A 16,622-nucleotide genomic window follows, 5' to 3' on the forward strand; every position below is an offset into this window, starting at 1 on the left:
TTTGGGTTCACTTCGCCTCCCAAAAATGTTCAATAAAAGTGGTATGTCCCCGCAGAATACCCATAAAAATTCCTGTTTGTCGTGCAAAACACAAGCCCTCACTTAGCCCTGTCCATAGAAAAATAAAAATGTGTTTTTGGCATTGCCGTATGTTATTTTCCAAAGAGTGTTTTTGTGATAGACATGATGATTATTTATAAAATGTCTATCGTTTAATATAACCCAAATGTATTTTGCTATTGTAATGACTTTTAGCTCAGGAGTTTAAAGGACACACACACAATCTAATCATAGTATTTGCTAGACAATGGATGTCTGATCTAATGTTAGTTAAGTACATAGAAGTTACACAAGTTGCACAACCAGCTTCTAAGAGTTAAGGGCCATAGTGTCGTGTATATCCTTATATCCTGTGTTTAATACTGAGTGTTTGTCTAGCCCCCTTCCACTCCTCATCCTGAAGCTAGGTAAACAATGAGTCATCACTACACGGAGATGACTTCAGCTAGAGGACGAAGTCCATACCACCTCAACACTTGGAGGGGGTGGGCAGAGAGGTGGGGGATTCTGTATGATCCGACAAATGAGAATCTTATATGTTACTGATGTAATCTGTTGCACGCCCATTGAAGGGCGGTTGTCATGTGTTATAATAAAAAGCCTGAGCCTCTACACATGGTAGAGACTCTCTCCCGGTTTTAGACCAGCATTTGTGTCTGATTCTGGTCGATGTGTGCACACGACACTCAATTCGGAAAGCGACAAAATACCCCAAAGCCTGCTGGAGAAATCATAATCCAGATCAGTGGCGTCTCTGGGTGGACCGAGTTAAGAGATTTTGATTTCTTTCATTCTGGAAAAATACAGAGATCGGCGGATGGCACGCAGAACTCAGGGGCCCGAAAATCTACAGAACACGGTAAGATTGCTTTATGTAAATCTACCGATGTGATCTGGGTTCTGACTGCTTTTCTGCCTGTTCCTGATCCAGAGTGATAAATCAATGAAAGGCAGGTAATATAGTTCTTTCTTACTCGGAAAAGACCACCGTTTTAACCTGCTTAAGGGGTATTTTGTATGCTGTGTCTGTTATGTCTGAGACGGTTAAAAACTGTGTATACAAGACCAAGAGATAAATTCTGTGAGGGTTAATGTGTCGGGAGGGCGGACTCGGCTGTTTAAGTCTGAGGGAACACGCCAGTGACACGTGCTCCTAGGTAAAACTAGTGTGAGGTTAGGAAGATTTATGATACGTATACTTAACTTTATGATTGAGCGTGTTATGTTCTCATATGTGGAAAGGTATATACTGTGAAGTATAGCCGTGCTTTGTGACGGCTGATTTCTCCAGAATATTATTGAGGTTTTGGTCATTGAAAATAATCGTCAGTCTCTGTGTATAGCTAAATGTCCTGTCTAGGACGTGTACAGGAAGTGCTCTTCGGGATTGCTAGTAGACCTTGGGTTGATATAAAGGTAGATGAGATATATACCTTGGGTTGATATAAAGGTGGATGAGATATATATATACCTTGAGCCGTTGTGGGTATTCTCCAGTAATCCCGTCTGTCTGGTATTATAGAAAGAATGTGCAGTGTTTATTGTTGGGGGGAGGGCTGCTGATAAGAGTGAGCTGAAAGCTTTTTCCAATTAACCCTTTCTGTTTACTTTGTCGTTCCCTGTGTTTTGTAGAATTAATGTGCATTATAATTCTGAGTGGGAAAGAGGTTATATGGAAAGGATTTGAAGAAAGCAGATTTTACAAGAGAAACAGTACTGTGTGCAGAAACTTTGAATAGAATAAGCAGGTAGCATAGAGTTGAGCAAAGTGAGCAAGGACAAAGGTCATAGAGCTTGTCATCTGGTTGCTGAAGGCAGCAGAGTTTACTGAACATGTAGAAATGTTATACAAAGAGAAGGACCAGGAAAAGTTGCAGAAAGAAATGTTAGGTCATGGACAGATAAGATAGGTTGTAGAAAGTTTTCAGAAGATGAGCAGGAAGCCTAGCAGAAAGAAAGGTGTTTTTAGATTGCTAGGAGGAGGTATAATGTAGTTAAGAGATTGAAGAGGAGAAAGCATGTAGGGGGGTATGTGTATTGCTTATGAACAATGTAATGTCTTTGTGTTGACTGCGGCCCCTCCCTGTAATGGCGGCCGTGCTTGCAATGTTTACAATCCAACATAGTGTGACTCTGCAGTAAATGTAGTGAGGCCTGCCCCCACCCTGAAGTTACTTCCCCCCATGTGCTCACTTTCAGGGTGTGTGATGTTACTTCCGGTCCCTCCCCATCCGGGACAGGACCTGGCCCCGCCCCTTCCTCCTCCAGCAGCCATCTTGCCTCACCTGGAAGTGCTGCTGCCCCTGGCCCCGCCCGGTCCTCCAGCGGCCATTTTGCCTCACCTGGGAGATTTGTAGCCCCGCCCCCTTTCTGCCTCTGGCGGCCATTTTGCTGCATTTGGGAGGCCTATATTTCCCAATGCCACTGTATCCAGTGCTAACATCATGATTGTCTGAAGTAAGGTTTTGTTTGACCAGACTTTGTTACACTCCAAGATGTGGCCACTTTGGATGTGTGATAAGTTCAGGGAAACAAACCTTTGTGGAGATGCAGCTTGGGACATAGTAGATGACTAAGCTGGTTTATAGTGCATGGAAGATTGGAGTTGATGCATGGGGGGCAGAGGCCGGGAATACATGACAGGGGACGCTCTCTCATGTTCCCAGGGGCTCTGTTTTCCACTGCCCGCTTCTCCAATGGATACTCAGACAGATGATGTTATGGAAGGCTCCTACAGATGGAATAATTTCCCTATAGTCACCCAGCAAACTTTTTCATGCAATTTGGTGAAGTAATTTAACTTTTTATGTGAAGAAAGAGGGATTGAATTGCCCAGAGTAGGATGTTAAGTCATCCGTATTCTTTAGTTTTTCTTTAAGTCTTTTGTATATTCTAGTGTCAGTCTACACTGAAGCTATAATTATATTCCGACAGGAGAGTAAAAGCTAAACGCTGGCCATACCCTGAAATACTATTACACTGGGTGACGTAAAATTTTACTTGTGTTGCGCCCCCTTGTGTTAAAAAATGCTAACTGCGACCTGAAATAAAAAAAAAAATTTTTTTTTAAGGAGATTTTCGCTCAGACTTCGCTGCATACAATGTCACCTTGACCTACAAAGTGCTTGTTTTTGTGCCTCTTGGTTTACTAGTTTGAACGCAATGACTCTTTTTCCATTGAGTATTGCGGTTCAAAAGGGGGGAGGCATAGGTGATCTGGGTCATAGATGATCTAGGTGTTGTAGATCAGCTATTGGGTTTGAAAAATAAATAAATGATTTTGTGCTACAAGATTCCGAGCCATGTGAAATAGAACATCAGCACGATTATTTAGTACTAATTCAGTAAGAAACTGCAGATATGCAAACAGTTACCAGAACCCCTGTTGATAATGCATATGTTGAGCTTTTTGCAGATGGTACCAGGGTGAGGATTGATGACTCCACATCGGATATGCAGTGGTCACACAACAAGATGTCCTAGAAGCAGAAGCTCTGCCTCCGCATGTCACAGTACAATAAGCGGAATGGAAGGCCCTCACTGAGGCGTGTAGAGTGGCGAGTGGTAAGACCGGCAATCCTTTACACTGACTCCTGGTATGCATTTGGCATAGCTCATGATTACGGCCCAATATGGAAGGCCAGACAGTTTTTTACCTTAGCAGGACAACCAATTGAGAATGGTGCAGCGGTACAGAGTTGCATGGAGGCCCTGCTTCTACCTGACAAAGTTGAGAGTTCGCACCGATTCCTACACTGGAGAGGCGAGAGACGACACCCTCGCTGACAGCGCAGCAAAGGCAGCGGCCCTCAAGCCGTGGAAGAAAGAAGAAAGATACTGACAGCATGAGTCAGTGGTAAAAAAAAAACTTTGGACATTGACAAAAATTTGGACTTTGATATGCTAAAGACTTTTACAGTTACCAGCCAGCAAGGAAGGAAAGAATAAATGGACTAATATGGGAGCAGCAGAAACAGGACAGCGTGTGGTGAACAGTCAACAGCACTTGCCCACCACAGTTCCTGTATCCCATGATGGCCCAGCTGATGGACGCAAAGACCCACCTAGTAAAGCAGTAATGACGACGACGCTTGAAAGAGGTTGGGCGACTTCTAGGTTCTCTGTAGCTGCTGCATCATTTGTCCGGTTTAGCATGATCTATGCCATGGGTAAGACAGGGCAGAAGTAAATTTGCCACATCACACTTGCCGGGACCACTCTACCCACTTCAGGGATTGCAAATTGACTACGTTCAGCTCCCACTTGTTGGGAAGTATGACTACGTGCTTGTTGTTGTTGATGTCTTTGCAGGTTGGAGGCCGACCCTGTTACCAAGGTAAACAAGTAGGTAACCGCAAAGAAGCTCATGAATGAGGTAAACTGTGAATATGGGGTACCAGAAGTGATTCAGAGTCAGACAGAGGTATAAACTTCGCAGGTGAATGTAACATGTCATGTCTGCTCTGGGTGTATCCCAGGCCTTTTACATATTGTACCACCTTTAGTGTAGTGGAAAGGTGGAGAGACGTAGTGGCACGCTAAAAAGTAAGATACTTAAAAATGACGCCACTTTGGAAAGACTGTCATCCAATAGCCTTATACAGTGTTAGATATGAACCCAGGGGGGATTATACATTGTCTCCCTACGAGATTGTTTGGGCTAGCCCCAAGGCTAGGTCGTTACTATCCTCAGTGGTTACAATTACAATCTGATGTGTTGACTGAGTATGTGATTTCCGTTGTTAAGGAACTAACCAAAGCCTATGCACAGGTGTTCTCTTCCAGACTCAGAGGCAGACACTGGGACACATATCTTGCAGCCTGGGGATTGGGTGTGCATCAAGAAGTTCCTCAGGAAGCACCCTCTTGAGCCCCGATTTGATGGCCCCTACCAGGTGCTTCTGACTACTGCCACAGCTGTGAAACTAGCTGAAAGACTTACATGGATCCATGCTTCATACTGTAAGAAAGCTTCAGATCCGGGAGACCAGTCTTAGTTGTGCCAAAGACATTACTCTGGTTAAGGCTAGTGAGAGAGGAGGGTGGCAACTGGAATCCTTAGTCGGAAGAATATGGGGGTATGGTTACCTTCTGGTATAACTCGTCCAATGCTCAAGTAGCTGCATATTCCTTCGACTATTGTACTGTGGTCCCGTGTCTAGGCGCAAGATCCCACCGCAGGCCAGATTTAGCTCAGTCCAGCTGGTTATATGACTTATATACCCGGGGAATACAATATGTTCGCGCCACTGATAACGTCTGGGGAGAAGACTGCCGTTATTGGGGATTAGTGGGATGGAACGCAGGAACAGACTAGTCCTATAAATCGCGAAGTGCCTTAAATAAGAAAAATAAGAGCGGGAAATCCCTAATTAGTCGTATAACCCTCCTTGAGAGTAATAAGGACAGCAGGTATTGGAAGGCTGAACTTAGTATGCTGCTTGGTTTTAATGCGGTTGTTACACTAACCATGGAAGATCCAAGCCCGGGGGACGGGGAGACTTATAGTCTGGGGACATACCGGTATGGGAGGACAGATCCCTTAGGGAAGTTTAAAATAAGGGATATGGTAGATGCAGCCGAATGGAAGCCTTCACTTAGTCCCGTGCCCATAATTAACCCCCTCCGCCGTAAGATAAAGACCTTGACGAACATGATGATCATAGCTGACCCTACCTTTTGAGGACACCTTGACAGTAGCGACTGGCTACTCTGACCAGAATCTCTGGTTGGAGTTGATGAGGTACAATGCTAACAGGAGCAACAAGTCTAACTGTTGCGTGTGCGGTAGTGCCCGACCACACTCGGGGATGGTCCCCCTAAATCTCCCTGTAGATGCTGAAGAGTGGTTTATTAGTCTCTTCACGAACATTTCCGCTAATTACACTGTCCGTGAGAAATGGAAGAAGGAATACTCTATAACTATTTAAGTGTTTTGCACCGGAGAGAGTATTACTGACTACCCTGGAAACTACACCTGCCAGGCAAATAGGCAGGGTGGAGGGAGATTTTTGGGGAACTCGCCAACGGGTATTGCTCCTCCTACAGTATGATAGGAGGGGAATAGATGCAGAATCAGGTCCAGTCCTTAGGAGACGTTTACTGGCTTTGTGGAGACATGAGGTAGAGGACCCGCCTGGAGGGTAATTGGACAGGGGAGTGTGCCTTAGTAAAGCCCTTATGCTCCTCCACATCCTGTCAGACACTAACGTTTCCCTTGTTTGAAAAAGATGAAGAGCCAGTTCTGATAATGCCAACCACGTACGCTACCAAAGAAAAGGAGAAATGTACTAGTACTGCGCCTGCCCCGATCTCCTAAGATGGATTGTCAGTGGAATTCCCATTTGCCTAGGGATAGTGCAGAAGACCTTAGGTTCCGGCGAGGGCACACCCTGTGGGGTGTTAACTTGTACAGATAGAGGGTATGGATGCCCGGAAATGAGCCCAGGGAATCCATGGCCTCCCTCTGAGGTGAGGTAGGGATCCCCCCCCTCCTAGGAGTAGGGACTTATGGGCAGTGGGAAAACCCTGACGCAAGGGTGAGGCGACTTGGACGTGTTCACCATTAGGACTATCTCCAGGAGGGACATTGGTGTGGGTGAAGATTAGGGAGTCCCACACCGTGCGTACCTGTGCACGCTACTAGTATTGTAACATTATGCTAGAGCGAGAAGAGAGACCCCTGGTGGTAGTTTTGATCTACACGTGTACATTGACGTCATAGGATAGCCAAGGGGGGTACCTGACAAGTTTTAAAAATTAGAGACCAAGTTAAAACTAGATTCGAGTCCATTTTCCTGATCATTATGGTAAATAAACGTTGACTGGATTAATTATGTTTATTATAATTAGCAGTGGTTTATAAATTATACTAGAGACGCCTTATAGGGACTAGTCGACCAATAGGACCTACCTCGACTATGACTTTTTTTTAAATAGAGTGACCTTAGATATGACTTTAGCTAAAAAGGGGAGTGTCTGTAAGGTGATAGGGGAGACTTGTTGTACCTACATCCTAGACGACACGTGACCCGCGGGTAAAGACGCAGTTGCTATTAAGAAGCTGACCGCACTAACTAAAAAGAGCTAACTTTTGGGACCAGCCCTCGCCATGGATGAGCGGGTGGTAAAGGATCCTGGCACAGACGGGCGTCGCTGTTGTATGTGAACTGATTATCTTTTCTGTTCTAGTCTGCTGTGTTATCCCCTGTGTCAGAGAGACCTGTGAAACTGATGCTGGAAAAGCCGCTCCCACCATGAGTTTGCTGGATGCATCCCCAGAAGGAGTGGACAAGTCCTACACCCCCTTGAAGACCCTAAAACGAACCTTCAACGCGCTCCAGTTATAGGCTCATGCGCAGAAATCTGTGAAAATTAGATAGAAAATTAGAGGATAGACATTTTAAGGGGGGATTGTGATAGACATGATGATTATTTATAAAATGTCTATCGTTTAATATAACCCAAATGTATTTTGCTATTGTAATGACTTTTAGCTCAGGAGTTTAAAGGACACACACACAATCTAATCATAGTATTTGCTAGACAATGGATGTCTGATCTAATGTTAGTTAAGTACATAGAAGTTACACAAGTTGCACAACCAGCTTCTAAGAGTTAAGGGCCATAGTGTCGTGTATATCCTTATATCCTGTGTTTAATACTGAGTGTTTGTCTAGCCCCCTTCCACTCCTCATCCTGAAGCTAGGTAAACAATGAGTCATCACTACACTTCAGCTAGAGGACGAAGTCCATACCACCTCAACACTTGGAGGGGGTGGGCAGAGAGGTGGGGGATTCTGTATGATCCGACAAATGAGAATCTTATATGTTACTGATGTAATCTGTTGCACGCCCATTGAAGGGCGGTTGTCATGTGTTATAATAAAAAGCCTGAGCCTCTACACATGGTAGAGACTCTCTCCCGGTTTTAGACCAGCATTTGTGTCTGATTCTGGTCGATGTGTGCACACGACACTCAATTCGGAAAGCGACAAAATACCCCAAAGCCTGCTGGAGAAATCATAATCCAGATCAGTTTTATTGCGGAGAAACCCTAAAAAATAGTGTTGCTATTGTTATAATTGTACCGACCCGCAGAAAAAAGTTAGCATGTCATTTATACATATTAGATGCAGTTACGCCCCCCCCTAAAAAAAAATGGCAGAATTGATTTGTTCTTTCACTTAGTCTCCCCCCAAAAATGAATAAGCTATATAATACATGATACCAATTAGATCTATAGCTCGCCACACAATCAATAAGCCCTCATATGGCTGTCAGAGGAAAAATAACAGTCATGGCTATTGCAAAGTGGAGATTAAAATCCCAATAAAATAGTTGCGTCCTTAAGAGGTTAATAAAAAGGTCGGCCCTCCCAGCAGATATCGCTGATATGTTTTACTTTGTACGTTTTCTCTAATCTGCTTCCTGGGGGGGAAGGCTTGTTTCTCGTGTGCGGAGCGCAGTATTCCTGCGGTCCTGTTGCATTCGGGCCGGGTCAGATGAAAGGATTACCTGCTATAGATGGTTACAGGTTATTGTAATGCCCAGCGGGTGCTTTACTGGATCATGTACATAATGTGGGGGTGTTCTGTACAGTTCAGCTGATGAAATGTTAATTCGTTTTTTTTGTGTTCCAGAACATTTTCAACCAAGTGTAATGGAGTCTAAATCCAGAGCTTATAAAACAGAGGCTGGTGGGCAGTATTTCCTACCGACTCTTCCTATTCACAAATGCAAAGATAAGCTTCTTCGGGCTGCAAGAGAGAATCCTTTTTTTATTGTGACTGGAGACACTGGTAGTGGGAAGACCACCCAGCTCCCGCAGTACCTCTACAAAGCAGGTAGGTTCATGACAAGATCCTCTTAAAGGGACCATACAATCAAACCTAGCTACTGTCTTGATTTTAAAACTCACTAACCTCCCCTGAAAAAATCTTTTTGGGACCTATTCACAAAAAAAAGCTACATGCCATTTCACATCTTTGCCAACTTAAGATGCTGGTGGCCTTTAATTTTTTTTCTTTAATGGATTTCAATTAGATTAAAGATTTATTGGGGGAACTAGTGAATTTTAAAATGTAAATAGCAAAGTTTTGGTGATGGTGCCTCTTTAAAGGGGTTGTCTGGTTGTAAACTGTTGATAGCCTATTCTTAGACTAGGCCATCAGTAGTAGATTGGCGGGTGTCCACTGTGTGGGTCTCTCATTGATCCACTTTTTGTCAAGCCTTGAGCCGATTTCTGCAGGAAGCAAGCAACTCAATTCCTACTGTTGTGGCCAGGCTTGGTGTTACAGGCAAAGTTCCTATTCATTTCAATGAAAACTTTTCTCGTAGTACCAAGCTTCACCACTGCAGTAGGAACAGAGCTGTACGCTTCCTGTATAAATTGACTGGTGGGGGTCCCATGAGACAGACTCCAGTTAATTTACTATTGATGGCCAGCTTTAAGAATAGGCCATTAATAGTTTACAACCAAACAACTCCTTTAAAGGGGTTGTCCCGCGGCAGCAAGTGGGGTTAATTACTTCTGTATGGCCATACTAATGCACTTTGTAATATACATCGTGCATTAAATATTGGCCATACAGAAGTTATACACTTACCCCCTCCAGTGTTGGCGTCCCCGTCTCCATGGCGCCGACCAAAGCCTTCTTCTGCCGGGATTAGACGCGCTTGCGCAGTCTGCCCTCTTCTGTCCGGCTCCGGACAGAAGACCTGTGCGGCGCGAGCACGCCGGAGCGGCCCCTTCAGCGCAAGCACGTCTAATCCAGGCAGAAGAAGGCTTCGGTCGGCGCCATGGAGACGGGGACGCCAACACCGGAGGGGGTAAGTGTATAACTTCTGTATGGCTCATATTTAATGCACGATGTATATTACAAAGTGCATTAATATGGCCATACAGAAGTGCTTAACCCCACTTGCTTTCGTGGGACAACCCCTTTAAGCTGTTTGTTTATTCCATCCATTTGTAGGTAGGCTTTTACTAGTGATTGTTTTTTGTTTTGTTTTTTTTGTATTAACTACTACAGACAGATGTTGAGTATTTTATAGAACTGTTATATATCTAGTTTAAAAAAGTAAAAATTTTGTTTATGCATATCTTGTTTTAGTCCTTATAAGTATTCTTGAAAACAGAGCAGTGTTTACAGGAAGAAGTTCTGCAGGCCTCATGTCCACAGGCATGCATGAATTCTGAGTGTGGAATCCTGCAGCAGATTCCTGCCATGCCTCCAGACATGAGGCAAAAAATACATTTACTCACCTGTCCGGACAAGGCATGGGTCTCCTCCGTCACAGCCAAATCTTCTTTCTTCTGCACGGTGGATGTGCTTGGCACACCTGCCAGCCTGCCGTGCGCGCATGTACCATGCCTTTTTAAAAAAAATCTCCTGCTTTCCCGGGGATCCACGGGCGCGTCCACAGTGTCAGCTGCAGGCGCGCCACGTACCGGACGGCTTCCATTGACTTCAGTGGAAACCGTGCTTGCATGATTGGCAAAAGATGGAGCATACTGCGTGTTTTTGTTTCCCCACATGCAATCCGCACACCGGGAAAAATGACATTCGCAGGTATTTAAATCCCCTCAAATGCCCAATGATAGTCTATGGACCTATTGAACTGCGGATCATCCGTGTGGGTGACTCACGTGTATTCCGCAATTCAATTATGCCCGTGGACATGAGGCCTTAAACACCTTTGTTGATGATGGGGTAGAAAAAAAGAAAATTAAATTGGTATTCCCGACTCAAATATTTATGCCATATGCACAGGTGGAAGAGTCCTACCAGTAACCCCTATTTTGGAGGTCTTCCCAATGGGGGGAACTGGGTTCCCAGACTCCTTTCAGACAGCAGAATGGCCACCTCTAGTTTTAGAGTGAATGGAGAGGTGGCCATGCTCAGGTATATGCGAGTTAGGCCGCTTGTAGACTGTCAGGTCGGATCTGGCTGCGAGAATTCTCGCAGCGGGACCTGACCCGAGCGCCTGCAGAGAGCAGTGCGGCACTCACCTGCTCCCGTGGCCCCAGATCTTTCGTGTGCCGACTGCCAGGCAGCCTGTGCATGCGCAGACCGGAGCTGGCGGCCGTGGAGTGACAAATAGAGCATGCCAAGATTTGTTTTCTGCGCGTGATTTCGCTCAGACAAATCCGTCCGTCTGCATAGGATTGCATATTGTAATGCAATCCTATGCAGGTGTGTATGGGCGGAAATTCTGTGGGAAATTCCGCCGTGGAATTTCCGCCCGTGTGCAGGAGGCCTTACAGAAAGAGCTGAGCATGTGCACGGCCACCTATGCGTACTGTATAGATGTGACTGCTGCTAGCGGCCTTACCTTATCAGGGATCCTTTTCTTATTTCCTATAGTGATCAGAAATTTATGGCAGGTCCACATCATATGCCATAATTTTTTGAATACCTCCTTAAGGTGTAATGATTGAGGGGAAGTACTTTTTATTTAAATTATTTTTTTTGTTAGAAAAAAAATCTGTATACAAAAATAAAGTAAAGCAAATTTGTAAATGAATACAAATATTGAATAATTCTACTCTATTTGGCACAGTTTTCTATACTAAAAACACTTTTTTTTTTTTCTGGCTAGACTAAATTATTACCTTTTTGACCAGAAGGTAAAAAGCTAATTGCAGTGATTATTGTAATGTTTACATTGGTTTTACACAATACATTTAGACTACCAACCCATTTGAATTAAAGGGTTCGGCTTATGACGACAACCCCAGCCATATGCCCTGTGCATATGGATGTTTAGGTAAGTTTATCCCACTGCGGTGACAACTATAGCCACATTCCAGTACTTGCTGCATAATGAATATTTTTTAGGCCGCTTTTACACGCCCAAGAAAATCACATGAGATTTGTGCGTAGAATGGAGTCATGTACATCGCAGCGTGCTCTTATATTTTCGCGATCCTCGGAACACAGTGCCCATTTTTTTCAATGGGACAGGAAAACGCATCGCATTGTGTGCCATATGCACATGAGTGTGATGCGAGGTTTCCTATTGAAAACAATGGGACCACTTGCTGAACCTCCAACATGGCTGAAAGCCGTGCCAGAGGATCACAACCTCCCAAAAGTAATATCGTGCTCAGCCAGGTGTAGGTAGCCTTAGGCCTCATGTCCACTAGATAATTGTATTTGCAAAATCCGCGTGATCAGCACTAGAGATGAGCGAACGTACTCGGATAGGCACTACTCGTCCGAGTAATGTGCCTTATCCGAGTACCTCCCCGCTCGTGCTGAAAGGTTCGGGAGCTGCCGCTGCTGACAGGTGAGTCGCAGCGGGGAGCGGGGCAGAACGGGCGGGAGAGAAGGAGAGAAAGATCTCCCCTCCGTTCCTCCCCGCTCTCCCCTGCAGCTCCCCGCTCCGTGCCGGCACCCGAACCTTTCAGCACGAGCGGGGAGGTACTCGGATAAGGCACATCACTCGGACGAGTAGTGCCTATCCGAGTACGTTCGCTCATCTCTAATCAGCACCCATAGGGATGCATTGGACACCCGCAGGTAAGTAAATACCTGTGGATGTCCTTTTTCCCTGCTTGCCAGATCTCACTTGCGGGAAAACAGGGAAAACACCCGCAGCATGCTCAATTTTCTGAGGGTTTCCCGCACGGACGGCTCCCGCAGGCTTCTATTGAAGCCTGTGGAAGCCGTCTGGATCTGCAGCTGAATTTCTGCTCTGCAGCGGGAGAGCAGGAGTTCAAAAAAAAAACAGATGGCACGGAGCGTGCGCGCAAGCTCATCTGCCGGACAGGAGGAAAGAAGATACGGTCACAATGGACGGGAACCAGCAGCGTCCGGAGAGGTGAGTAAAATCTATTTTCAGGCCTCATATCTGCGGGAAAGGAGGGACTCGCTGCGGGATTCTGCATGGAGAATCCGCGCAGACCCGTATTTCCCAGTGGTCATGAGGCCTTACTCTCTTGACCAGAGATTAACGCAGTGGTCCCCAACATTTTGTACATTACAAGCTGTGTTCAATTTTGAGTGATGTTCGTAAACTGCATCATAGAAAACGCTAAGAACGAAAAATCATAAAATTGTAAAGATAATGTGGTGACATCTGTTTGAAAGTCAGGATATATTTGCAAAATTGTGAGTAAGGAAAAACGTATTGTAGCCAATGCATGTTATAACTCAGGAAATTTATGGTGAGCCACATGTAGCTCCCAAGCCACTGGTTGGAGATGTGTGGATTAATGGTTTAAATGTCTTTATTTTAAGGGTTTGGAAAACATGGTATCATTGGTGTCACCCAGCCTCGCCGGGTAGCAACAATTTCTGTGGCACAAAGAGTTGCAGAAGAGATGGATTGTTCATTGGGGAGTACAGTGGGTTATCAAGTGCGTTTTGATGACTGCACTTCACAGGTAGGTAGACGTTGTCTTTGAAATTCCTGTAATCTGTCGTGTATTTGAATTTTCTCTTAAAGAAATTTGTCTACAGTTGTACCTTCAATCTCAAAGTGGTTTTCAGAGTTGGAAATTTCTTTCCAGTGATCCTAACTTGTTAGAGCAAATTTGCAATAGACTTGTAGAGAGACATACATAGGAAATGTTTTATCTCGCACCAGTGCTGGATTCACTATCTCCGTCTTGGATTCACAGCTACACTGCTCAGTACTACTGTATAAAGTCCTTCATGCTGCTGCTTAGGAGGGTGTGTTACATAGAGATAAAGAAGAGATCCTGTTCTATGTGTGCAGTGTATGGAGACCTCATAGCATTTAGTCTGTAGCCCTCTTGGAGCTGGGTAGAAATTGACCAATACAAATTGAGTCTACAGAAGAGAAAAACAACAACAAAAAATGCAGGACACTAATTATATAATGGCCATAAATACAAATATACATCTATTTCTCAGGTATACACTTGAAAGCTTATTCTGAAAAGTCACCTGAAAATTTTGTTATGCTTTAAATTAAACCTGTTTTTGTTTAATGGGGGGGAGGGGGAGGGGGGGTAAATAAATTTTTACAACAAAAATACATATTTTTAATTCGGTAATGGGATGACTGAACAACACAGTTGCTGCCAATCTAACCTAGCACATTTCCAGCACCTTTTGCACTGGTACGTTTTTAAGTTGCACTTTAAAGTCTCATTTGTATGTTAAGGTCTCGCCGTCTTGTAAGACTTGTCCAATACCTCTACAAGGTTATGTAAAGGCATCTTACCAGTTCCAAGGATGCTAAGAACATCCTGGGGTGCATGATAGGAAGATTGCTGTCCCATTTAAGGGGTTAAACTGCTGGGATCCGTTATCTCTGATTTCAGCTGTTACCAATGGATGTCGGCCGTCAGTTACGGATAACTCCCACGGGTGTAGAAATAGATCTAAAGGGGTTATCCGGGGGCAGAAAACTTTTTTTTTTTTTTTTGGATCTGCCCACCAGGCTGTAAAATAACATTTATATAGCTTTAGCATATTCCATAGCACTTTACCAACAGACAGAATAAGATATTACATATTATTGAGCAATAGCAATGAGCACTTCTGGCTATGACATCACTGGTCCCAGGGACGTGGGACTACTGCAGCCAGATTCTGGCACACTTTGGCTAGTGACTAGCTGCAGCAGTTAATATCCGTGGATCAGAAAGCCATGACTCTACAGCTAGAAGCGAATGGAGCACTGGCAGGACAGGAGCAGCAGGTGATCTTGTCAGGTGAGTGTTGCTTTTTACTAAAAAACTTTTTACAGCCTGATGAGTAGCCCTGAAAAAAAAAATCTGCACTTAAATAAAACCCAGTTAATGAAATAAAAAACCCGAATGGGCCTCCTCAGCACATACACAAAATGTTAATTGTTGTATTTTTTTTTGGTCTGGTATATTTACATATGCATGTATGTCTTCCTACAGGAAACTGTAATCGCGTACATGACCGATGGATGTCTTCTGAGACACACACTGACTGATCCTGACCTCACAAAATTCAGCACGGTTATCTTGGATGAAGCTCATGAGCGGAGTTTAAGTACTGTAAGTGCAAAATGAGATACTTCTGGCTGTAGAATATTTATACGTATTGTCACTAGCAATATTTGATGCAACCTATCACTAAAGCTTTTTAACTGTTGAGAAATAAAGCCCAGTTCTCACATTGATTAATGGGCAGATCCCTGATGTGGATCTGCTCTAGAAGATTGCAGGCGGGCTCAGAAGCCAGAATTTTAGGATAGGAACGGGGCCAAATGGTCTTAAATATGCTAGGGCACAAAGGGCACTATTACTAAGTGAGAGCACCAAAGGGCTCCTATTGCTAAGTTGGGATACCCAGGGGGTTCTTCTACTGAGGCCACGGGGGTGGGTGGAGGGAAAGGGTTACTACTAACTGGGATGAAGTGATGCCTTTGATTTCAATAGGTTAGTTCAGACGAACGTGGCTTTTTTCATGTAAAATCTTCATCCGAGAAAAGATAGGTCCTGCTCTGTTTGTCCATGTTAGGTAGAAAGCTGCCACACACTTCTACGGCAGCTCCAAAAAATGGAGGGGGGGGGAGTTACCCTGCTACAGTGCAGGGAAAAGACAGCTGGTCCTAATTTGGCATCTAATTGCCATTCTATTCCACGGGAAGGGTGTAACACGCGAGCATGTAAACTGGCATTTCAATCGGAAAAAAAAAAACTAATCAATCCATTGGTGCAAGTGTATCAGCCTGGTTCTTGCTATCGCCTAACTTCGTTCATGCGAAAATGTTATAGATTTTGGTATGCATCTGCAGCAGAATTCACCCCTTTAATTGAAGATCTGCACCAAAATACATGTCAGTCTATACAAAATGATGCAGATTTGCTATGGGTTTTTATATATATATATTATTTTTTCTCTGCAGAAACTTTTCAGCAAAACAACCACATGTGAACATGTGCTGAGGGGTAACTGCTACTCTCGGGCTAGTGTTTTGCAATTGTCACCCATGCGAACATTTGCCAGCCAGCCACTGTGCGGTTCTGCGCTCAGCTTGTAGAGCTGCAACTCGCTTATGTTACATAGTACCATAGTATATTAGGCTGAATGAAGACCATGTCCATCTAGTTCAGCCTGTTTCAACCCCCTTGTTGATCCAGAGGAAGGCAAAAAAAAACAAGGCAGAAGCCAATTAGCCCATTTGGGGGGAAAAATTCCTTCCCGACTCCGTAATGGCAGTCAAAATAATCCCTGGATCAACCTTTGATACAGTGTTCCCCCGAAAATAATACTGTCTTATATTAAGTTTTGCCCCAATAGGAGGCACTAGGTCTTCTTTTCGGGGAATGTCTTATACATACCTAGCAGGCTTGATCCAGGTCCCTCCCACTGCTCTCCGGAGCTCCGACACGCTGAACCAAGCATTGATTGGCCAATTTATAAATCCTGCCTCCAAATGCGATGGCTGTGATTGGTTCTTCAAAGGCTGCTCAGCAAATGATTGTAGTGCTCGATTAACCAATTACAGCCATCACATTGGTTCATCGAGCGCTGCATTGATTGGTTCTTGAGCGCTGCTCAGCCAATCAGAGCCATCGCTTCCTGGAGGTGGGAATTCTGAATCTT

At 44.4% G+C, this 16,622-nt stretch overlaps 1 protein-coding gene across 4 annotated transcripts in view; it reads left to right on the forward strand.

Moving 5' to 3' along the window:
• Nucleotides 1-16,622, forward strand: part of DHX40 (DEAH-box helicase 40) — a 70,901-nt gene that overhangs the window by 5,556 nt on the left and 48,723 nt on the right. For 2 of the 4 annotated variants that reach the window (XM_066574435.1, XM_066574426.1), the window contains exons 1-3: nucleotides 8,305-8,906; nucleotides 13,308-13,453; nucleotides 14,948-15,067. In XM_066574435.1, coding sequence (XP_066430532.1) covers nucleotides 8,675-8,906; nucleotides 13,308-13,453; nucleotides 14,948-15,067 — 498 coding nt within the window. In that variant the 5' untranslated portion in view covers nucleotides 8,305-8,674. Of the gene's footprint in view, nucleotides 1-8,304; nucleotides 8,907-13,307; nucleotides 13,454-14,947; nucleotides 15,068-16,622 lie in introns of those variants that run through there. The other 2 variants (XM_066574419.1, XM_066574410.1) reach the window with 2 other exon arrangements.

Source organism: Eleutherodactylus coqui, chromosome 1, assembly GCF_035609145.1.
Source record: "Eleutherodactylus coqui strain aEleCoq1 chromosome 1, aEleCoq1.hap1, whole genome shotgun sequence".
NCBI classification, from domain to species: Eukaryota; Metazoa; Chordata; class Amphibia; order Anura; family Eleutherodactylidae; genus Eleutherodactylus; species Eleutherodactylus coqui.